Genomic DNA, 23,473 nt, shown 5'->3' with positions numbered 1-23,473 from the left:
TCGAGCGTACCGGAATCTTGGAAGAAAGCTAACATAATCCTAATCCATAAGAAAGGGGACGCCAAAGACTTGAAAAATTATAGACCGATCAGCTTACTGTCCGTTGCCTACAAAGTATTTACTAAGGTAATCGCAAATAGAATCAGGAACACCTTAGACTTCTGTCAACTAAAGGACCAGGCAGGATTCCGTAAATGCTACTCAACAATAGACCATATTCACACTATCAATCAAGTGATAGAGAAATGTGCAGAATATAACCAACCCTTATATGTAGCTTTCATTGATTACGAGAAAGCGTTTGATTCAGTCGAAACCTAAGCAGTCATGGAGGCATTACGGAATCAGGGTGTAGATGAGCCATATGTAAAAATACTGGAAGATATCTATAGCGGCTCCACAGCCACTGTAGTCCTCAACAAAGAAAGCAACAAAATCCCTATAAAGAAAGGCGTCATACAGGGAAATACGATATCTCCAATGCTATTCACAGCATGTTTACAGGAGGTATTCAGAGGCCTGGAGTGGGAAGAATTGGGGATAAAAGTTGATGGAGAATACCTTAGCAACATGCGATTCGCTGATGATATTGCCTTGCTTAGTAACTCAGGGGACCAATTGCAATGCATGCTCACTGACCTGGAGAGGCAAAGCAGTAGAGTGGGTCTAAAAATTAATCTGCAGAAAACTAAAGTAATGCTTAACAGTCTCGGGAGAGAACAGCAATTTACAATAGGCAGCGCGGCACTGGAAGTCGTAAGGGAATACATCTACTTAGGGCAGGTAGTGACGGCGGATCCGGATCATGAGACGGAAATAATCAGAAGAATAAGAGTGGGCTGGGGTGCGTTTGGCAGGCATTCCCAAATCATGAACAGCAGGTTGCCATTATCCCTCAAGAGAAAAGTATATAATAGCTGTGTCTTACCAGTACTCACCTACGGGGCAGAAACCTGGAGGCTTACGAAACGGGTTCTACTCAAATTGAGGACGACACAACGAGCTATGGAAAGAAGAATGATAGGTGTAACGTTAAGGGATAAGAAAAGAGCAGATTGGGTGAGGGAACAAACGCGAGTTAATGACATCTTAGTTGAAATCAAGAAAAAGAAATGGGCATGGGCAGGACATGTAATGAGGAGGGAAGATAACCGATGGTCATTAAAGGTTACGGACTGGATCCCAAGGGAAGGGAAGCGTAGCAGAAGGCGGCAGAAAGTTAGGTGGGCCGATGAGATTAAGAAGTTTGCAGGCACGGCATGGCCACAATTAGTACATGACCGGGGTGGTTGGAGAAGCATGGGATAGGCCTTTGCCCTGCAGTGGGCGCAACCAGGCTGATGATGACGATGATGATGACAACTGCAGTAGTATAATGCTAGCTTATTTGGTATAAACATTTCGGAGCTCTCCAAGCCGCGTTGGGCATGCCCCGGCCCGTTGAGTTACGACACAAAGCTTCCTTTTGTTCTAGTAAGATAGACAGCGGTATACACATTCGTTAAGTTCAGCTAACTGGAAATCGGCAGCTATCGATTCCATATCGATGTCGCGGCACCCAGTAGCGAGAAGTAGATGGTCCCCGACAGGCTAGACGCTGCGGAGTTATGATGCTCCTCTCGCTGGCCGAGCCACTAGACTCGGGGCTGTGCCCACTTTCTGATCACCGGCCCGAACTGCCACTTGTCGGGGTGACCGACATGACTGTCCAGAAAACCGCTGGTGCTCCACTGGAAGGGCGGTTGGTCGTCCCACGTGGGCCCGCTCACTCCGACGAACTCCAGAGACGCGAACAGCGTGTAGTTGGTCAGCTGTAGTCAAAAGAGAACGTAAACAGTGCATTTTCCGGGGATAGTTCGCGCGTATCAACTCGTTCACTCGCATAACCTTACACATGGATGACACAAAGAAAAGAACAACGCCTGCTAACAACTGAATTTTATTGAAGGACATCGCATAGCAACTTGTCTAGTCGGAACGATTCATGGCGACGTCGTCATGGAGGCGATCATGGAAAAGGGAGCTTTTCCGGTAGTTAAATGTCTGTCAGGACGTTGGCTAATCATTCCGCAGCTATTTGAAGGGCCAATCAGTAACGGACCCATGTAAATAATGGTCAGTTACCATGCTGCGTGTGTAACTATTAAAAAAACAGGAAAAAAGAAAAGAAAAACAGCGGACGGGAACAACAAATTGCAGGAGCTACTATAAGTTATATTCCTGTACGAGGCTTGTGCATGCAGGAGAAAGACGTTCTGTTTCCTTCTTGGATAAGACGACTGACGGCATGTGCATGCAGAAGCTGCCTTTCTTGCGTATGGCCACCTTCCCTGGAAGTTTTTTTTTAGTTTACAGCAGTGCCACAACACACAGCCTAGATAGCGGAGGAAGCAAAATGTGAGGCACGCGATAAGTACTTGCCGGGACATCTCCGATCGCTTATCACGAGACAAGAGCGCCCGAGCTTTGAAAATGTCCACTTGCGCAAGCTCCGCATCACTCGGCGTGAACGCGATCGAGCTTAGAAACCCTGGGCATTACTAGCTACAGCTCGGAAGAGCTCGGTACGTAACTGCGTGATATTCAGACGAATGACGAAGCGTGCGTCCTTGTTGCTTTTAACGTATCCTGTTCTTCGCATCACTAGCGGTCCATTTCGACGACGCTGAAATGGAAAAGGAGTGTAGTAGGGCTCTCTTGCCGGTGCAAGGTGCCCAGAGCCACGGCCACTATTCGTCTCATCATATACTGCCTCGAACTTTGTTTTTTGTTTTTTATCACTAGATAAGCTCCTCCATTCCCTCAATCAAATTCAAGTGTCAGACAGCGGTGTTCTTGCGTTATTTTTATGCGCCCTGTGTAAGGTTATGCTTACTAATTCAGTTGAAACTATAAATGCACGTGGAAAAAAAAAAGACGTCGTCGCGAGCAACAATCAAACCCACAGTCGTAAGGGTGGCGCGTAGGGTGCCTGAACAAATTTGCTGAGGAGATGGCTGTGTCTGTATGCTATTACGTCCAAACATAAACTCAGCCACGCGCACGTTTGGCAAGGATTTACCACACCTTTACTGTAAAACTGCCCTGGTTTGATTGGGTGCAACAGAACGGAAACTAAGTTACAATAAGGAATCACGTATGCACACTTCCTAGCAAGACAGCGCTGTTTTGCTTGGAAGTGTGCGTATGTGATTCCTTATTGTAACTTCGTTTCCGACTTGTTGCACTAATGCCCTTCATGCACTAGTGGGCAGTAAAACACTGACATCTTGCAATACGTATACCAGGGTTTGGTGCGTATTCAAGAAGAGCAACAGATGTCCCATTTCAAGTGGCTAGATGAATGTGCTTAAAGGTTCGGGGTTTATCATTAGTACGAGGGCAGACATTTAGTATAACGAACGGCGCCACCGCTGCATAGTATAGTTTTGTCGTTACGCATTTAGGCTTTAAACGACCATCTAACGTCACCTTACTGCGACAGCGAGCCGGTTTTTCAGCATTGTCAGCAATCAGTTGTTCTGTTTGTTGTTTTTTTTTGTTTTGTTTTTTCCTTCTCACCTTGACATCGATGCCGCCCACAGCCCTCGGGTACATCTCGAGTATGTCGTACGTCCCGTGCGGGTCTAGGAGGTCGTAACGCGGAGCAACGGCGTACGTTGGGTTGTACGGCGGCACACAGTTGCAGCGCGAGAGCGGGTCATTCTTGTAGTCGTTGTACCTGCAATAAAGCAGCGTACTGTACAAACTAGAGGATAAAAGTGCCTTCGGAGTTGCTTACAGAACCACGCAACTCCGGGCATCCAGACCCAAGTGTTCACCAATTTCTAAAGACTCTAATCTAAACCATTGAAATAATTATTCACAACTTGTCGCTGTGTTTTCGTCAAAGCGAATGTGTTATCAGCAGCTAGGTTATTTATTTTTTTATTTATTTATTTCACAATACTGCAGGCCAATGTGGCCCAAGCAGGAGTGGAATTACAATGAAATGGGAAAATAACAGCAGAGAAATAAATTCCAACAACATTTGCACGACAATACATCGGTTTCACTGGGACGGTATTTATCATACATACACGTAAAAAGAACAGCACATCAATAATTTACAACAGTAGTACTTGCACCAGAAATAACAGTTTGGCTACGTTGATATTTAAGACAGGTGTAGTTCAAGGGCTTCGTCAAAATTATCAGCCTGACAAACACTCAGGTAGACTGTTCCAGTCCGAAACAGTGCGTGGGAAAAAACTCTGCTTAAAAGCCTCTGTTCTGGCAAAAATTGGTTGTAGGGAGTGTTTGTAAGTGTTACGTGTTGGTCTTCTTGCGGTGGACTTTAAATATGGGGGTACCGATATATTTATTTTTCCAGACAAAATATTATGCAAGAGTTTTAGTCGACTGATTTTTCTGCGCGCAGCTAGGGTGGGAATGTTATGCGCAATCATGAGCTTAGTTGGAGAATCCAGCCTTTTATATGTATTAAATATAAATCTGATTGCTTTCCTTTGCAGGCGTTCTAAGCAGTGTATATCCTTTTTTATGTGGGGATCCCATACAACGGATGCGTACTCCAATTTAGGTCTGACAAGGGCATTGTATGCTTGAAGTTTAACATTCACCGTTGCCTTTGTAAGCTTCCTCTTTAAAAAACATAGTTTGCGAAAAGCTGTTGCGCAAATTGTAGAGATGTGCACTCCCCATGTCATATCACTAGAAAGAGTAATCCCTAAATACTTATATTGAGTTACTGCTTGAATGTGAGAGCCATGGATAGTGTAAGTGAACACGCTAGGATTAGTTTTCCGCGTTAAATTTAATAACACTGTTTTGTTAACGTTCAGTTCCATGTCCCATTCTGCGCACCAGCATTCAATGTGGCTGAGAGTTCGCTGTAATAGCTTATGATCTTCATTGTAGGTTATTTCTTTAAACACAATACAATCGTCCGCAAAAAGTTTAATAGTCACTGAGTCAGGGATTACTTGCGCTAAATAATTTACATATATAAGAAATAATAATGGCCCCAAAACACTCCCCTGGGGAACACCGGATGTAACGATGAGCATCCTAGATACATTAGATTTGATTTCAACAAACTGCTTTCTATTAGTTAAATATGCTTCAACCCATTTGATAAGATATAGTGGCAATCCTAGGTTATTTAATTTTCGAAGTAATTTACAGTGCGGAACCTTATCAAATGCTTTAGAAAAATCCAACAGAAGTATATCAATTTGCCCAGAACGATCTAGAGCTGCTAAAAAGTCGTGAATAGTTGTTACCAGTTGTGTCATCGTGCACATTCCCTTCTGAAAGCCGTGTTGGTAAGGAGATAAGACGTTATTATCTGCTAAAAAGCACTGGATATTGTGAGCCACAATATGCTCTAGTAACTTGCAACAGACAGAAGTTAAAGAAATCGGCCTATAATTAGAAATTATTGACCTATCACCTTTTTTAAATATGGGAATTACGCGTGCAATTTTCCAGTCGTCCGGAAGTTCGCGACTACGCAAGGATTCATTAAAGACCTTTGCCAAGAAATCGCTTATCTGTATAGAATAGTGCTGTAAAAATATATTTGGGATTTGATCTGGTCCTATACTCTTTCTGGTGCTCAAGTTCCTTAACATAATTAAGACACCTTCCCTTGTGACGATAGGAATGTCCATATCATCAAGCATAGCGGGTTGGGGTACGTAAGCACTTGACGGAGAAAAAACGCTCTGAAAATATATAATTAAAGCCTGCGATATTATAAAGCCGTCAGTTTCGAATTTCCCATTCAGTTTAATTTTATTTACTGTTTCATTGCCTTGACCCAGAAATCTCCAAAATTTAGCAGGATCATCTCTAATGAATGCAGGGAGAGTGACTTGATACTAATATGTCCGCGCTTCATTTACTTTAGCTGCCAATTTCTTTTCAGTTCATTAAAGTTCTCAGGTGTTACGTCTCTACGCTTTCTAAGTCGCTTGAGTCTACGTTTAATATGGATAATCTCCCTAGAGATCCATGGGTTTGTACGGTTCTTACGTACATTCCGGAATGGGACATATTGTTCAATTGAGAATAAGACTGCCTTTTTAAATTGTGCCCACAAGGCATTACCATCATCATGTGTAGTATGGTTCAGTGCAGTGTTTAAGTAATCTGTGGTAGATGTATCATCAGCGCGGTCAAAGTCATTAATGCACACTGAATGAGTACTCGAATGCCCTGCGGACCTTCGATAAGACCAAGAAAAATACAATAAGCTGTGATCCGACATACCAGATTCAGTACTAATAACACCATTTAAAAACATATCACTTACAAAGAATAAGTCTAAGACAGCACTGTTGCGCGTAAGTTCACAGACAATTTGATCAAGGGTCAGAGCTAACGTTGTGTCTAAAATAACATCACTCGATTTAGATTGCCCGTAAACTAATTTATCCCATTTAATAGCTGGAAGGTTGAAATCACCTGTAATAATCACGTGTCGTGGGTGGTTTAAAAGAAGATGATCGTAAAGTTGTTCGAGAAATGATTCTGACATTTCAGGGGCTTTATAAACAACACAAAGCATAAATGTAACAGCATTACCAGTGACGTTGAGAAACAGGCTTTCGTGATCAGTAATCTGGTTTGTCAGACATACATCAATACCGAGTTTAGAAATAACAGCAACTCCTCCGCCACGTGTGCCTCGATCACGCCTGTGTATCTGATAGCCGGGCGGAATAACTTCATCATCGTGTACGTCATCATGCAACCACGTCTCAGTGATAGCAACCACATGAGGGTCGTATGTCAAAAGCAATATTTCTAGTTTTTCCACTTTGTTCACAATGCTTCTGGCGTTAAAAGAGAGCACACGAATATTCTCAAGAGTAGGCTGTGAAAGCTACGCTCTTGGTGTAGGATCCTTCCCGGATCGGACAACAACACGTGTGTTCAAAACGTCATCCCATGCGTATAATTGGGAATCGATGCGAAGTTTATCGTTTACTAGTGCGACCTTCTTGCCTTGTTCTTTATCAGCTTTAGCACTTTGCCACAACAGTTTTCGTTTTCTTAATGTTTCGACAGAGAAGTCATTTTGCACGGTTATACCGTGCAAAATCCCGGTTAGTCAAAATCCCGTGCAGTCATCCCGGTTATACCGGGATGTTTCACGAAGCGTGCTTGAGTTTTCTTTTTCTTCTTCTTTTATATAGGAAAGAGGAGATGTTTCAACTGTTTCCTCTAAACTGCTTTTGCTACAGAGGCATACAGAAAATGACTGGGTCAAGTAAATAGACAAGAAGTTATGCAAATTAGGTTATTACCGTTTTCACCAATAGAGCCACGTGACTTGATCCAATGAAAAACTTGAAGAGCGCCCCTCGACGAGCTCATAATCGTTTCAAGAATTGCAGGAACTTTACGCTGCTAATTTTTACAGCGTAATGAATTCCGGTCAGTTTTGCAGGGAAAAGAGAAACTGAGCAGCCGAAGAGTGTAACTGCCACGTCCTCAGTAGACGTCCATGAGTCACGTGACTGTTTGTGCCTCCCCGTCGCGCAAACGCGACACCAGCAAGATCGCTACTTGATAAGGACGCTCGCTTGACGCTCGCCCACCGGGGAGGAGCAATCACGGACGTCACCCGTAGGTAGAAAAAAGAGAGAAAACGAACTTTTTCTGGAACATGAATTAACATTACAAGATTGACGTGGCCGAAGCCCCGATTTGGCTTTGACCAACGCCGTATTAGGGGGCTGCTGATTGATTTAGGCCACCTGGGGCTCTTTAAACGTGCACACAGCGTTCTTGCATTTGGCCCACTTCGGAATGCCGCCGCCGCGACCAGGATTGCAGCCGCGACCTCGGCAGCGCAACACCATAACCATTGAACCCCCACGTCGAGTGCTTACTTTGTCTGTTCTGTTTAACTTTTCAATTAGCTGAAACTAACTCGCTAAATTAAAAAATCGCTAGACTAATGACGTAAGCTCGTATGCCAAGCTGTTCTTCGCGCACAAAAAGAGCACTAGTTTCCGGCCTATTTCCCAGGTATTTGTACTGCGTTTGAAAGTTATGCCACAAAATGATAATTAAAAAAAATGTCAAGTGAGCGCGCGCGCGGCTCGCGAAGTGGATTTTAAGCAAATAACTACACTCAGTTCTTGACTTTGTGGCTGCGTAGAAGTGAGAAAGCCGTTACTGTAAATTTTAGCTGCTGCTTATTGTACGTGTTACCGCCTTTCTAACCCGACCAGCTCTGCTTTAGCTCACAGCGTGGTGCGCCGTTACTTTCTCTTAGCCGCAGCCAGTAAGTAGTTACACTGTGGGCACACGCCAGGCTGTGAGATATGATGCGCAGGATTATCCTGCCTAGTGATAACGCCTGCATCATAATTATAATACCCCCCTTATTATGATAGCACCTACCTCATGAGCTTTATCATAGAGTTCATGTCCTTGACCTTCACGTGGTCCCGCCTGAAGATTTTGGCACGTGGAGCGTTCTCGTATGTGTAGTAGTCACCGTACCGCTGCACTTTTGGCAGCTGTGCGCTGACGTTGAAGATCTCCTCGAAATAGCTGGAAAATATCAACATTCCTTATCTCCAGTTGTTCGAGCTGAACTTGCCCTGTGGCGTCTACTTGCATGGCTTGCATATGCTAAAACTGCCCGTTCGTCAGCCTAATGCATCTTGTTTTTAATGCTATGAAGTACCTCTGCCAAGAGTGAGCCGGCCTATTTTCTTTTTATTTAGAATAGTTTAAAAGACCCTGTGTCCTTCAGCACAACTGCGCTTTTGCAACAGGGTCAGTTAAGTGGGCAGACAAATCTTGATGAATAAAGTACACCTCATCATGAGCATTTAATTAATTTCACAAGTTTTCTTTCAGTCACTCAAATTAGGGCATACTCACTCAAATTAGGGCAATGTTTGGGCCCTACAATGTGCCTGATTAGGTGTGCGACGTGACAATAACATTATCATAAAGCCAGGAATAAGGCAAGAGACTTCTGGCGTTTTCGATGTACTAGTCAGCACCGTAGGATGCCAGCTGATGGTGCATTTTTTTTCTTATAAGCGTGTCCTGCCCATTGAAGGAGAAAATAAGTTCTTTGTCGCAAGGCTGATTGGATTGTTACAGCCTCATTACGCCTAGATTGCGCTCCGTACACTAATGAAGAACTAGTATACATGTAACAAGAAGTAGTAAAAATAAACCATCTGGCTTTGTATAAGTTTATGTCGTTTGTTTTGCAATTACGTCCTGTGTTAACTCCACTTTAAATGATTGCTCCAATTTCCGTACTCGACGTTGCATCTGACTACTTGTTTCACTAGTTCACGAAACAACCTATGTAAATAGGCACTCGAAATGGGTAGAGTACTGTTCAGGTGTGCTGAACAAATGAGCAGACTTATTTCCACACAGCATCTTTCCATCTTCAGACACCACTTTTTTTTCCATGCACGTCGTTAAGTACCACTCGGCTGAACAAACAGTTAGGCGGAGGTGAAAATAACTTACGCGATATTATAGCTTGCCCAGTACTTGTTGTCACGAAGGGCTCTGCTAACGTCTTCATACCTCGTCATCTTCCTGCAGAAAATATATGGGGCGTTGAAAATTCGAACGTCAACACATTCACGTATACTTTTTCATTGAACGCGATTGAGGCAAACGTTTTGTTGCGTAGTTTGACTATTAATTTTAAATGATGTAAGTAATAAATCACTATTAGTCTGGACAAAAGGTGTTGTGTAGAGATACAAACAAAAATGCGAGGAGTAGGGAAGGCACCATGTCATTTATTATTGCGGCAAGTATCAGTAAATGGCTATGTTTGGAAGATGCCGCATTCCATCAAATGTGATCGAATATAATAAGTTATTGAACGTCAAGAAAGACAACATCATTTGTCGGGTTTGTGTAGAGCATTTTTATAAAAGAAAGTTTTGCCAGTAGCGCTTCAGTTCCTGTAACTACACTGTACGTTGTAATCATAGCAACGACGTCCCCACCCCTCAGCCCTTCATCCATTACACTAGCATTTGCAAGTTCTGGAGATGAGTAAACACCTGTAAAATATTGAGATGTGCGTTCGCTGGAGAAAAGGGTACGATTTAGTGGTTATCTTTAGGGTTGTGTTCTGAAAAAATATATTGATGAGGTAGACAAACTGCCGTAATATTAATTAATTCGGAGAACGAGAAACAATTGCTAATGCACCTGTTTTTGCTGCAGCGATTTTTCTTCCAGCGGGGAGTGAGCGAAACTGTTCATACGGTTGCCTGACGACTAATTCGTTGAAGCTTTTGCTGGCGGTTGTTGTCGAGGCATCTCTAGGCTTATAAACGGGAATTATATAAAGCCGCACGTCCACATGCGTAGTACAGGTAACAAGTTTTAGCCTGCACGTATACTACGCAGGACATTTCACAGATCAACGACCGGAACAGGGGAGACACAGCAGCTGTGGCTGCAACTACGGCCCATCCATGACTTTACCAGCCTGCGAGGTAAAGCTGGCGAAGGCGCTTTGATCGAGTGACTAACGGTGAGGACTTGTGAAGATTCCTTCAATCACATCAAGTTGGAAGTATTTTTGTATGCCGTCAGTTCTGTCGTTCAAGGTAAAGAAAACGAAAAAATATAGTTCCCCATTACACGGACAATTACAGTGTTTCTCACGCCATTAGGCTAGGAGGTAAACAGAACTTCGGGTAAGGATAACTTTACGGGATTAGGTAAAACATAGCGTCACAGGATGGTGCCACAAGCGTTGCTGCTCCCGTATACTTTACTGGCATGTGAAACTACTAACACTTATAGGGCGAGAGGAAATTAACACACACTTTCGAGACAGCTCCGATTCGAACAAATCGAAATAATTCAGGGATTGCTGTATTGGATCATTGCTATTGTAAGAAGTATCTTTGCGGCCATTTGCATCACCCAATTCATGCTCATAAGTAAAATATCGTAGTTGTGGAACTGACTCAGCTTCAGGACGTAATGCGCATGAATGTCGTTTGAAGGTGACGTAAGACATAGCTTAGCCAACGTGAAAAAAATGTTCCAAAAGCCAGCGCAACTCATATTTCAAGTTTTTTTTTTATCACTGGCTTTACTCAACGATAAAGTATAACAAATGCATACACTTTTCGCCACTTATTTCGGTGGCATCGTCTGTACAAAAATGGCAAGAAAGTGGGAAATACATCCTATTTATGTATGAAACTGCCGTAAACATCCCGCAGGGGGTCACGGTTTCAATTGCACGCACATTGACTGCGACGGATAAACCATGATTCCACAAATTTTATTCGGTCTCATCGGTGTTCCCGTGGTAACGTGGCTATATAATCTAAATCGAACGTGTGTCCTTTTGTCATGCAATTATCCAGCAGTTCCGTCTTTGCACGTGTGGCATGCACTGCTTTCGTAACGTGTCTTCTGTGTTCCTTGAGGCGAGCGAGACGTCACCACCCCGTCTCGCGAATTAGCTGGCATCAGAGTCCGAGCAGTCAACCTTGTAGACGACGCTACATTTAAGGCGACAGCGTTAAGGAGCTCGTGTCGCAGAAAAGCCGGTGTCGTCGGCGTCGGCGGCGTTGGCCGTGTGCGATTAGTTCCGGGGGGCACTTCATAAATAAAAAACAACTTGCAAGATGGGCTGGGTGGAAATCGAACCAGGGTCTCCCGAGTGTGAGACGCTACCACTCAGCCACAAGTTCGATGCTTCAAAGCGGTACAAAAGCACCTCTAGTGAATGCGGTGTTGCCTTAGAAACGTGCCGTAGAAAGTTATACTGCGGTGTATATCGGTAATTATGAGCATGTAACTTACAGAAGTCGCAGTTACACCAGTAGCGAAGTACGTTGCCGCTACATTTCTTCTGCGCTCTGCGAGCACGCAGAGCCATCTTGCGGCAAACACAGAAGACCCCCCTCCTCGCAATGTGCGGCGCTGTCCCGACACGTGGCGCGCCACTCGCCCGGGTCTCCCCTTCGGGCAGTGTGGCAACGGTGCGAGGCTGCCCCACTACCCTTCCCTTTAATAAGTTTTCTCGCTCTCTCCCCTTCCAACTTCCTTCGTCCCCCGCACCCTCACGTTTTGGCGACGTGGCTCCTTTTTACGCTCAGAGTACAGTGAACTAGAATATATTCTAGTGGCACGAACGGCTCCGCGCAGGCGGCCCGTTTTCGCATTGATGCCACGAGATGGCGCCACTGCAACTTTTCATACTGCTTTTGCGCGGCTGCCTACGGTGTCTGGGGCTTTTCCGCACGCAATAATTGCAGATTTCGAAATGATCGGTGCTGTTACCTAAACACACTCATCTTACACGTGCGATTACTTATTATTTGCACATTTCAGGTAGTGAAATACCGATAAATAATTTAAGCCCGAACATCGCGTTCCGTATTTTCAACCGAGAGCAATCGCCGGCTGCGGGTAGAAAAATTTTCATTCGATCGCCTTTCCACATCTGTGCAAATTGGACACAATTACACTGTGCTGAACTAATACAAGCTGTCCGCAGACATGATCGGGCAATGAATGATCGATTTTGCGAAACTTACATCTTCGTCCTTGTAACGACGTCGTAGCGAAAAGCAGCAAACATTCTTGATGGGCAGTTTCTCAACACTCTTAATGGCACGCAAATTCATTCAGTGTTGAGCTGCTCCAAGGGCGATCCGGAGACCCTAGCTAGGGGGTTGCCCACCCTCGACTCACTTACGCCCACCTTCACCCTCCAGATAAATTCTTGATAGTCCAGTAAATTTTTCGCATGCAGTTCAGTATAAACGCAACGCTCTACACGTGGTAGGCAGCTGCATGCTGAAGAAACCAAAGCGATAAAGGCAGGGCTGAAGTATGATTTATTCAAAGAGCACTGAGTAATGTTTAGCACCTGCTCAATTTAAGGTGCTTCGCACCTTCACGCCTTTTGATGCTAGCCTGGTTTAGGCTCTTTGTGAAAAAATGTAGGCGTGTTGTGATATAAAATGCTGTAACCTCAGCTGCAACTTGCTCACAATGATCTTGGCATCCAAGTTGAATCTTCTGCTTTCGCTTGATGTGGTCCAGAACATCAAGTACACTGTCAGAATGTAATTCCAAAAGACTAAAGCATTCAGTAAAGGCATTCTCCAAATTTACAACAAACGTATAAAGCACACTTGACGGGTAGAGGAGGCCGCCATTATCTCTCATTCGTGTGAATGAAGCCTAGTTCAAGCATTCTGCAGCCTCTTTAGTCATCAAGAGACGAGTGAGGCATGCCTCACATTCTGATTTCACGATGCACTTTCGGGCAACATACCCGGCAATATAGAAAATAAGCCTGTTGTCACTGGAAGCAACAACACAGGATGAATGGTCTGGGGCATTGTCCATAAGCAGGTCTTCTGCTACACTCAAGTTTCCCGAGTCAAGCAGTTTGTCAACAAGTTGTTGCTTAGTGCTTGGACTTGCTTGGAGACCAGCATTTGCAGGCAGAAGAGCGCTGAGAACGCCTGCCTCACAATTTTCTCTGGATACTGAGTGTGCTAGGTTGCTGAAACTCAGACAGTTAATTGTGATAATAAATTGCTGGGGTGTTGGGTGAGAGTTGCAGCCAGAAGATTGGCGTACGATTCCAAAAAGGCGCTCAACAGGGTCTTGACTTACTCTAGACGTCATAAGGTACCTAAAGCCGAGGTCGTCACATAGGTACTTCAAAAGTGCGAGTACACTTGCTACTGTGACTCGTAGTACTGTTGCTGTAGATTTACTAAGGAAGCCTTGTTGCCTCTTTGTGTGATTTTCCCAGCTCCTCAGAAACTCTAAGAACGAATTAAGTTTCTGTACAGCAGAAGAGTTTGGCCGCAGAGCCTCGGCAGGAAAGCGTGATGTCAGGATCTCGATGAGGTCGTGAATGAGTCTGCAAAAGGGAAGGAGAGAAGGTTACACTCGGTTTATTGCCAGTAACACAACATGTGTATTGCAGTAATAGTAGAAAGGGCTACTAAGCAGAAACAAAAAGGCACTACATCAGAGCAAATGTGCAGCACTTACTTGAAAAAGTTCACTGTTGCTGTGATGTCACCACAATGTTCCTCGATCGTGGTCTTGTAGAGCTCCAGCCCATCAATGACTTTTTTTCCAAAAAGCTGAAATGCTAACGAAACACGCATTCTCTCAAAAGCGTTGGGGTTTGTGTGACTGTTTGTGATCCCATGCATTGCCTGCAAAGTGACGCAACTCCGGGTGCTGTCCAGTCTGAGAGCCTTTCGAACCACCTGCATGGAAACCTGAAATAAATGTAATTTGATAGTCACTGAATATATGGCCATTTTGCGAAACGTAACCCTGCATAAAAGTACAGTGTGCCGTTTAGCTGCACAAACTTACTTTTCCCTCGGGCACTTGATAGTCAGACTTGAGTAGCCCATTGCGCAGGCATTTGATTAAATGTGGGAAATCTGAGATGAAGTATAGTTGACGATCAGGGTCCACAGGATGCACAGCACTGCACTTGGCACCGGTCAATGATGCAGCAATGCCCATGTTGGTCCACATTTTCCTATTCCAGGTTGCTCCATCTGAAGTAATGAAGTCAACTCGCAGTCCGGCATTTTCTGCTAGAATCACGGCTTCGATCATGATCTTGGCCAGAAGACTGCCTTCTACGTTTCCACGTGTGGCAAATGCCCCCAGTATTTGGGTCCATTTGCCAACGAAAGGTACAAAAATTATGACCATGCCATGGTCACAGACAGCGTGCTTGTCTTCTGCTGAAGTAAAGGAGCCAAGGTCAACAAATCCATCTACATGACCTGCTGTTGTGACGGAAAGGTGTTCTGAGAGTTTCATCTCGTCCACTATGAGGCCACCGTGGCGTGAGAAGTTATCCATGGAGGAGGTTGTCTTGCTTAGCACTTCAAAAATCTTCTCACTGAATCCAAATCCAGTCCTGTACAGCTTCAGGTATTTGCGAAGTGTGGACTTGCTTGGCAGCACTAGGATTTTTTCCTTCCTTAAATGTTCATACAACCGTGCACTCTTCATCTTCATAATTAGGCAATCAAGTACCCACTCATTTGAAAACTTCATTCCTCTGGTGCTTTTACGCGATGAGGCTTTAAAGATATGGAGAGCTGCCTCACGCTGCTTTGGAGAAACGGCTGCCATCTTTTCATTCAGTTCCTCCTCTGCAATAGCTTTGTTTTTTTGTTATCATTTCACCTAACTGCTTCTTCAGAGAATCGGTACTGGTTCTAAGGCGTGCTGTCTTCCGCTTAAGCAACTTGAGTCGATGAGCAAGGGTTCTTCCAGTAGACAGGCGCACAGCGGCATTTAGACATGATTTTCTAGTCAGCAAGGATTTTCGGAGAGTCTTGCATTCGCTGCAGATCTGTCCTGAAAGTTAAGAAAACGACAAGCACACACGTTAGCAAGTATGCCAGCAAAGATGGTGCAACTGTACACAAATACAACAAACATAAACCAATTGTTTCAGCGAAGGTGAAATAATAAAATAGGTGAACAGTCAAAAAGTTCACTATTAGAATTTAGTTAACCAGTTTACTAGTTACCACGATTCATCTGTTTACTGATGCCCGCCAACAATGCCATTACAACGCCGCAGAAGCTAGCTCGGTATCTTAAAAAGTTAACATTATATATTCCAGTTCACCTTAGCTGAAACAACTGGTATTAAAAGGGAAATACCTTCTGTGGTTACTATTCCGAGGCACTGTACGCTGGAGGCACCACGTGCTGTGCTGGCTGTTGCAGCTCGCAGCTTTATCGTCAGAGAGTGGGAAATATGAGTGAAATCCTCAATGTTCATGGCTCCTTTGCAAGCATAGCTTGCATGTGCAAGTTTCAAAATATTGCTTGCATCAGACACAAAAGTCACCGCTTTTTCAGCACATAGCACACCTTGAATGTACATCTTCGCAGTAAATTCTCCTCCTGACGTTGTAAAACACACAGCTTTTTCATGCCACATCTGTAGTCTTTTCTCTATTTGGACAGATGTTGTTACAAATATTACGGCCTCGAGACTCTCCAATTCAATTCGGCACCAATTCTTGGACGGAGCTTCCATGGTCCGGAGAGAGTCGACAGATAATGAAGCACGGTCGGCTGCAAGCGAATATTCATGCTCTGGCGCTCCAGCATCATCCTCGCCGCTGCAGAACTGGCTCCTGCTTCGTTGGCACGTTCTTTTCTGCTTCACTTCAGTAGTTGGCAAAACTTTCCTCTTCCTTTCTGGCCTTCGTCGCGGTGTTGCAGAGGAAAGATATGTTGGGCAGCCTGGAAGCAGTGTTGGTACCGCGTCCGGAACAAGCGACGGCTTCCCTCGCGGAATCCGCACTTCGTTGCCGTTTACCACGTGCACATAGTCCCGCAGAATTAAGTGGGGTTCAAAGTGATGCTCGCATACCGCCGAAGAAACGGTGAGAGCTTTATCCTTCCTGTGAAGGTTGCGCTCCCATTTTTTGCGGAGTTCGTCGTCTTTCGGTGCCGCGAACAACGACGCTTTGGGTCCGCTTGGGTAGCCCGTGCGGCAGCCCGGAGCGAAGCAGTGTGAATCTGTCCGCCTCTTCGCCATGCCGCGGGCTGCACGCGGCGAAGACGCACAGGGCACACGGTCCGCACGAGAAGGCCCTTCGCACGAAACACAAGGCCAAATGCACACCACTCTCAACAGACTTGCGAAACGCAGGAGAGGCAGGCTGACGAATGCCTATCCGTGCCCCACGCAAGCCCAGCCGTCCGCGCCGCACTATGAAAGAGAGCGGCAGCGCCTCTAGCGGCTTTCCGGAGCGTAACGGGCCGCCGGAAAAGCAGGCGCGCCATTCCGGTCGTGTCACTATAATGTATTCTAGTTCACCGTAGCTCACAGCGTGATTCCTAGGTGCAGCGTCCGATGCGGGACGCCTCTGACGTGATCGCTGCGCCGTAGCACGTCGGGTGGGAAAGCGTTCTCTGCGATGTGTGGCGAGCTACTTCCGAGGAGTCATGCGTCTGCGTGGTGCTCCCAAGCGAGATAGAGGACGATCCCATCGAGACGTCACCCCATGATCGCGTCGGCCTTCATGGATACGACATCAAAATACACCATAACATAACTTCACAAGGATACGGCATCAAAATACACCATAACATGCAATCACAGCCGTTCATACTGGGCACAACAACAGCAACAACAACAACAACAACAATAATAATAATAATAATAATAATAATAATAATAATAATAATAATAATAATAATAATAATAATAATAAAATTCGGAGAACGCACGGAAGTTGTTCGTAAATCCAAAGCGTCCCGTCCACAATGGGTGTCCCAGGAACGAAGAGCTTGTAATCCAAGATCAGCACCTGACTGTTGCATCTGCACGGATTACCAGGATAGATAAACACGGACATTCTTCCTTTTTCAAATTCAGTTACAGTTACACAAAAAGCCTAGACCAAGAAGCTTGCGATTTGACATACACCGGGTGTTTCACGTAACTTGAACCAAGGAATAAAGTGGTTAGCCGCAACAGAATGAAACCAACGAATATGGTTTGCAGTCATGTGGCGTTCCTTAGAGTATTTTTATATTGCGCGTAATTAGTTCATTAATTAAGCTGAATTCTGCAAAATTTTCAATATTCACTTTAGGGCGAAGTGCGTTTCGTTGCGTTGTAGAGGGGATTAAGAAACGACCGAACCAATTTTTTTTTTTGTGGCAACGTACATGCTGTGTGGCAAGTTTTTTTTGGCATGTAAGGAAAGCTCGCGACATATGAAATAAAACAACGTGACTGTGCTCATGCGCTATTAGGGTGCCTCGACGTAGCGCGTCGCCGTACAGAGTGGTGACACCCTTTGGCCTGTGCCGCGCCGCCGTTTTGCTCCGTGGTCACCATATTGGGGTGAGTCGCTTGTGGCACACGTTCCTTCCGGCGTTGGTAAAGCAGCATTGTTGGGGAGTTTGCGAAGCTGCTGTGTTGTGCGCCAGGTGCTGGGCGATTGAACTGTGTTCAGTCGCAAAAACCAGCATGCCAGGGTGTTGTCTACCGCTGTGTTGACTCCACAACGAAAGGCATAGACTGTTTTCGCTTTCCACGGGATAAGGAGCGGAACAGTATGGGAGGCGAAAGTGAGGCGTAACAGATTATGGGGTTTTACGTGCGAAAACCACTTTCTGATTATGAGGCACGCCGTAGTGGAGGACTCTAGAAATTTCGACCACCTGGGGTTCTTTAACGTGCACCTAAATCTAAGTACACGGGTGTTGTCGCATTTCGCCCCCATCGAAATGCGGTCGCCGTGGCCGGGATTCGATCCCGCGACCTCGTGCTCAGCAGCCTAACACCATAGCCACTGAGCAACCGCGGCGGGTAGTGAGGCGTAACAACTGAAATGCGAATGATAACTCTAATATCTGCGAGGTAAGCCATAACACCTATGCTGCTTCTTATAAGAGTATTGCACCTGTCCGCTTTTAGGTACCAGTATTGTGTGGTTAGAATAATGCCGCGAAACATGCTTCTGTTTGTTTGATCATTCTTAAAGCGGCCGGCACGCCACATTATCAGTTCTTCTGTGACGCGAGATGCGACCAGATTTATCTCGATTGATCCGAGCCACGCGCGACCATGTCGGGTTCCAGACTTTTGTCGTGGTCTTTAGCATGTTATCTCGAAGTTTCCTTACCGGCTTTAAGCTGAGCTCGGCCGAGAGCGGCCCGCATCCTGTTCATCGATGACAGCCGAGCACGTTTGCTGCTATTGCCGCCGCGAAGTTACGTGGATAACTCATCGTCAACTGGTTGCTTATTTGTAGCAAGAGACACAACTGAAGCCTATACTGCATGTTATGCACCTTATAAACTCTCATGTCCAACAGCACCGAAAGGCGTTCTTTTTAAAGCAGTCAATCTAGTCAAGTAATTCATCGCTTTGAGCATCCCAGTTGGCCAACGCGGACCTAGCTGCACAGTGGTAATTTCCTCTCAGATCTATGCATGCAAGCATACGCTATTTTATTTATCTGTGCAAGAAGCGCTTAGGATTGCGAGTAAATGTGCAAGACCTTCATACGCTTGAATTTGATGGCGCAAGCCCATGCTAAACAAAATATTGGCCGACGCTTCATTGATCACCGTATCTGCACTCGCCCCAATATGGCCGTCACGAAGGCAGGGTTTACACCTTGTACGGCGGCGGGTTACATTGAGGCACCCTATGCGGTATCGCAATGCAGCGCTCTCAACCGCGCTTCATGCGAACGAACCGCGCGCGCGGACCGTAGCGAAGTGAGCGGCTCTAGGCATCGGCTTCACAATGCGTTAGCATCTTTGGCGATGGCACACATAAAAGGGCCTTCGTCTCCGATAAGTGATGGGCTCGACGCACGGTTGGGAGCGCTGCAATATGATACCGCGCGATAACGTGGTTGTATTTCATATTTCGCGGGATTATTTTAAACACCGAAAAAAAAAATTGCCACACAGCAAGTATGTTGCCACAAAAAATTTGATCGGCCATTTCTGAACCCCTATGCTACTTTTCTACTCTAGGCTGGCCGAGTGGCCGCGCGTGCCCGGCCGGGCCGCTGTATGTTGAAAGCCATCTGCGACGGGTACAGAATCCGCGCTGGGCTGTGTTTTCGCGACTTAGTTCGCGTTCATGCGAGCGGCAGCCCGAAGGTCAATTCGCTCGCTGCTGATGCCGCGTTTCCTCATTGCGGCGTTTTAGCAACGTGTTTCTGCGGTTATCGAGTGAGATGTGTTCATGTCTGCTTTTGCGTGCGTGACACCACGCTTGTTAATTTAGTTAGTATGCATATATGTTTACAAATTGATACGGTCGATAAAACTGTCTTCGTATGCCCGTCCAATAATTTGCTATTGCTATCGATGCTTCGTCTTTTGGGCGAAACTGCGACTTTATTACTTCGACGTCTGGTATATCGAACTTCCAGCATGCTCTCACCGCCAAGTGGCAACTACCTTCTTATAAGCATCCGCAATATCCGTTACTGTCTTAGCAACGCAACATCCTCTTAGTCTCAAGCGACAGCGCTCTGTCCACGTCCTTCTTTTAAACGGATAGATCTTGTGTACGTATTGATGGATTCCGCCATGTAATGACCCATGATATCTCGGGTCCCAAAAGCGACTCTGTCTATATGTATAACGTCAACGCATCCTGTACTTGCCACGCTGCTGTTTCGAGTCAGGGAACCGCCAGTAACTCGGGAGGGACGCTTAGCGATTTTTTTTGGCGCTACCTTGAGTTGCAGCTGTGGCGTAGAGGTAGAGCATCAGCCTCGCATGCAAGAGGAGCGTGGTTCGAATCCCCGTGCCGCACAATTCCCACCGTATTAAGAAAAAAACGTGTGTTCATAAAATTGCATAAGCAGGCCAAGAGTGCGGCCTGATCCCGGTTACCAGAACCGGTAATGCACTCCCTCACCAGAACAGGATTGGCCACCCTGGTGCAGTACTTGGCCACAACCTCCTATATCAATACAACCCGGCCCTCAGTCCCCAGCAGCTGTGAAGCAACTGACCACGGCGGTGGTCGATCCTGTGGCGCAGCAGAGGGTGCTAAGAATCTCTAGGTCCGGACAGGCCACCATTCGAATCTGAGCTTGGCAACATTTAATTCTAGAACTTCATCTAGTGAGGCTAGTCTCACAGTGCTACTGCTTGGGAGAAATCGTGAGATAATTGGGTGACCTTGATTGGATCGTCACCAATATCTGCCGTTCCCCGACCGAGGGGACGAGGGCAAGGAGAAGTTACTTAAGTGCGGGGCTTGGACCTTGCTAATTAGTCTAGAAGCTGAGCCTATAATCTGCTGAGAAGTAGTCGAGGGGCTATAGTGCCGTCCAGTATCGCCTGGGCCGCCTAGCCGCGCCTGAACTCCGAGTGACTAGTTGACGTAAGCGACGACAAACCAACGTCTGCAACGACGTTCAAAGTAGTACCCCTTAAGTTAGCGCAGCCTGCTCGAGAGAGGTTGTCAAAGCTAGACCTCCGGCAGAACCTGGCCCAGCAACCGCTTCAGCCTCAACAAGATCGACTCGCCAGCGTTGTTCGGGAAAACTCCACCATCAACTTCAGAGTTTATGGACTTGCGACTGCTGCCCGGCCATGCGTATGCCATCGTTTGTTTTCTTTGAACTGGTAATTGCTCGTTGTATTCCTTTTGTCACCATCATTGATCTATACGAAGTGAATGTGTGTTGGTGTTCTGGTGTCATTTTTTTATTAATTGTGCATTGTGGTCAGTCGGTGCATATCTTTTTTTTTTCCTCCAGACTCTGACCCCCCCCCCCTTCCTTTACTGTGTTTCCTTGAGTACGGAACGACCAACCGGCTTGTGTGAACTTGTATGACCAGTCGACGGTGAATGGGTGACAAGACGTGACAGTACTTCTACTCACGTTCCGATGTTCTCCCTGCTAATAAGACGGGCCCACTCGAGGCCCGTGGTAGCCAGGTGGCTAGCCACAGCGGCGCTCACCCAGGTAAAAGGACCATTCTCTGGCACCACAAACTTCCACAGATCTGCGTTGTCGTTCACGATTGACGTTTCCGTGATGGCCTGCAAGCGCCACAGTTCCTCACTTGGAGTAACCACCCTCTTCCTTGCATGCACCACAAAGCACGACGCCTTATGGCCGCCACTACGTACTAAGCGTCTCAGCTGAAATGCGGCACCTTGTTTCGTCCCCACGAAACATCTGTTCAAGTTTTGCTGCTATTTTACTTCTTGAATAGAAGAGCTACTACCACCATACAACCCTTTAGCCCCCAAGATCTACCTATGTTACCAGTTCCTATCGATATCACGAAGGGCGTCTCTTATTCGAATGCCCTGCAATTTCTTTCCGTTTGCTCCCCTGAAGAAAATGAGTCATGCACGGTAGATCATTAGACCACGAACTGCATATTTTGGGCACTGACCCCCATCAAATCGCAGGTTACAATAATTTCATTATCACGTATGTGCTAATATAATATTTGCAGGTTTATTGTCTTTTAATGAGGGCACGCACTTTCTCGCAACACATCTTTCTTACATAGTGTATTCTTTAAATGCGAAGGGCAAACGTTGCATTTGTGAAATTGATACACAACTCACGTAATACTCCTTGACTAGGGACCCTTGAGGTAACAAGTAATTAGAATAAATAAAATATGTAATATTGCTCGGATGACGACAAAAGATTGTTGTAGTATAAAAAGCAGGGAAATTCTATTACGTTTTCCCAGAGAGAACTTCAAGGTGAAATGAACAAAAGAATGATGCACATTATGTTTATCATTTAGTTGAAGGGAATTGAGAACCATCGTAATCTTTTGAACGTGTTTCACATCTGTGTACCATAATTTTTGTGAACATGTTTACGCTCAGACGAATATGCGATTTTATATGTACGACTGCAAGGCAAGCACTTAGACTTCGCAGTTCGCTTTACGTCCGAGGGCTCATGCACAGTTAGAATCTCAGAGAAATAAGAATATCCATAAAATTCTGAATAGAGAGCAACGCATCATATTTCAGCAACTGGCATCGGTGATTACCAACAGAAGTGAATGCCCCGTCTGCCAACGCAGTTTCAGCTTTTTGAAGGCAGGGCATTAGATGACTTCTTGCGGGGTTGGCGTACCTGGTATCTCTTACATCGTTTATCTTATCTCTTACATCGTTACCCCTTGTATCGCCCTCGCCGCTGGGGAACGCGGCGGAGAGGGCAGTAGAAGGGCGGCGCAGACATTTCACACGCTTGCATGGGTTCCTCCTTGTCTTGCCCCGAAGAAGGAGCGCGCAGGGGAACCGGCAAGATGATCAAGCTGGACTGACACGAGGCATACTTGCGCATGTTTGTGGCATCCAACCAGCTAACAGGGACATGTTCGATTGCGTCCCCATTGCGAGACATGGTAGCAAACTGGTCTCGCGGCATATTGATAGACAATATGAACTTGAGGCCATAGATGCCCTTATTAAATCGATAATCCGTGTGTTTGCGGGTTCATTGATCAAATGCTTTATTTGCTTCGTCACAGTACAGCGTTACAGGATGCGGAGGGCAAAGCCGTTCAAATGATGGCTTGAGGGGTCCTTCGGCGCCTTTGTCAACAATTACAGCCGCTGAAAAGCAGCACAATATCACGACACTGTATTTTCTTTTAAATTTACACATTGTTGTAAATAAACATCGACGTTAAAGTCCCCTGTGACGATCAAAGGCATCTTCGTGCCTGTGTCGTTATCGTAGCCTGTAATTACACTTATGGAGGGCAAACAGAAACATTCCTGCCCTCCTTACCTCCCTCTTTCCTACCAACGGACCGAAGCGGACTGTTTGTCGCAGCCACCCACGCTACCCCCCATCATTTGGAAGCGCTTTGCTTTTTCCCAAAATTAGAACGCCGACGCTTTTTTTCTTTTTCTTTTATTTGA

General features: G+C 45.7%; 2 protein-coding genes across 2 annotated transcripts in view; one reads left to right on the top strand and one right to left on the bottom strand.

Annotated features, from left to right (window-relative positions):
- Window positions 1-1,634: 1,634 nt before the first annotated feature.
- On the bottom strand, window positions 1,635-8,465 carry LOC139052518 (putative phospholipase B-like 2). The gene is made up of 3 exons (XM_070529634.1): window positions 8,422-8,465; window positions 3,562-3,721; window positions 1,635-1,811 (listed from the first exon to the last, which is right to left on the bottom strand). The coding sequence occupies exons 1-3, from the start codon at window positions 8,445-8,447 to the stop codon at window positions 1,635-1,637; spliced, it is 363 nt and encodes a 120-aa protein (XP_070385735.1). The 5' UTR covers window positions 8,448-8,465.
- A 2,001-nt stretch (window positions 8,466-10,466) lies between these two features.
- LOC139052541 (uncharacterized) overlaps window positions 10,467-23,473 on the top strand; it is a 36,409-nt gene continuing 23,402 nt past the window's right edge. Inside the window, exon 1 of the mRNA XM_070529649.1 lies at window positions 10,467-10,514. The gene's annotated coding sequence lies outside the window, so the exon portion shown is untranslated. The remainder of the gene's footprint in view (window positions 10,515-23,473) is intronic.

This window comes from Dermacentor albipictus, unplaced genomic scaffold (assembly GCF_038994185.2).
Source record: "Dermacentor albipictus isolate Rhodes 1998 colony unplaced genomic scaffold, USDA_Dalb.pri_finalv2 scaffold_26, whole genome shotgun sequence".
NCBI classification, from domain to species: Eukaryota; Metazoa; Arthropoda; class Arachnida; order Ixodida; family Ixodidae; genus Dermacentor; species Dermacentor albipictus.
The sequence above is the reverse complement of the archived record's forward strand: the minus strand, read 5'-3'. Positions and strand labels throughout refer to the sequence as shown.

Coding starts and splice junctions, on each gene's coding strand:
- LOC139052518 (XM_070529634.1), bottom strand. CDS start 8,447: ATGAACTCTATGATAAAGCTCATGAG. Junction 3,722..8,421: donor TCTATGATAAAGCTCATGAG/GTAGGTGCTATC, acceptor GCTTTATTGCAG/GTACAACGACTACAAGAATG. Junction 1,812..3,561: donor TGGGCGGCATCGATGTCAAG/GTGAGAAGGAAA, acceptor TTTTGACTACAG/CTGACCAACTACACGCTGTT.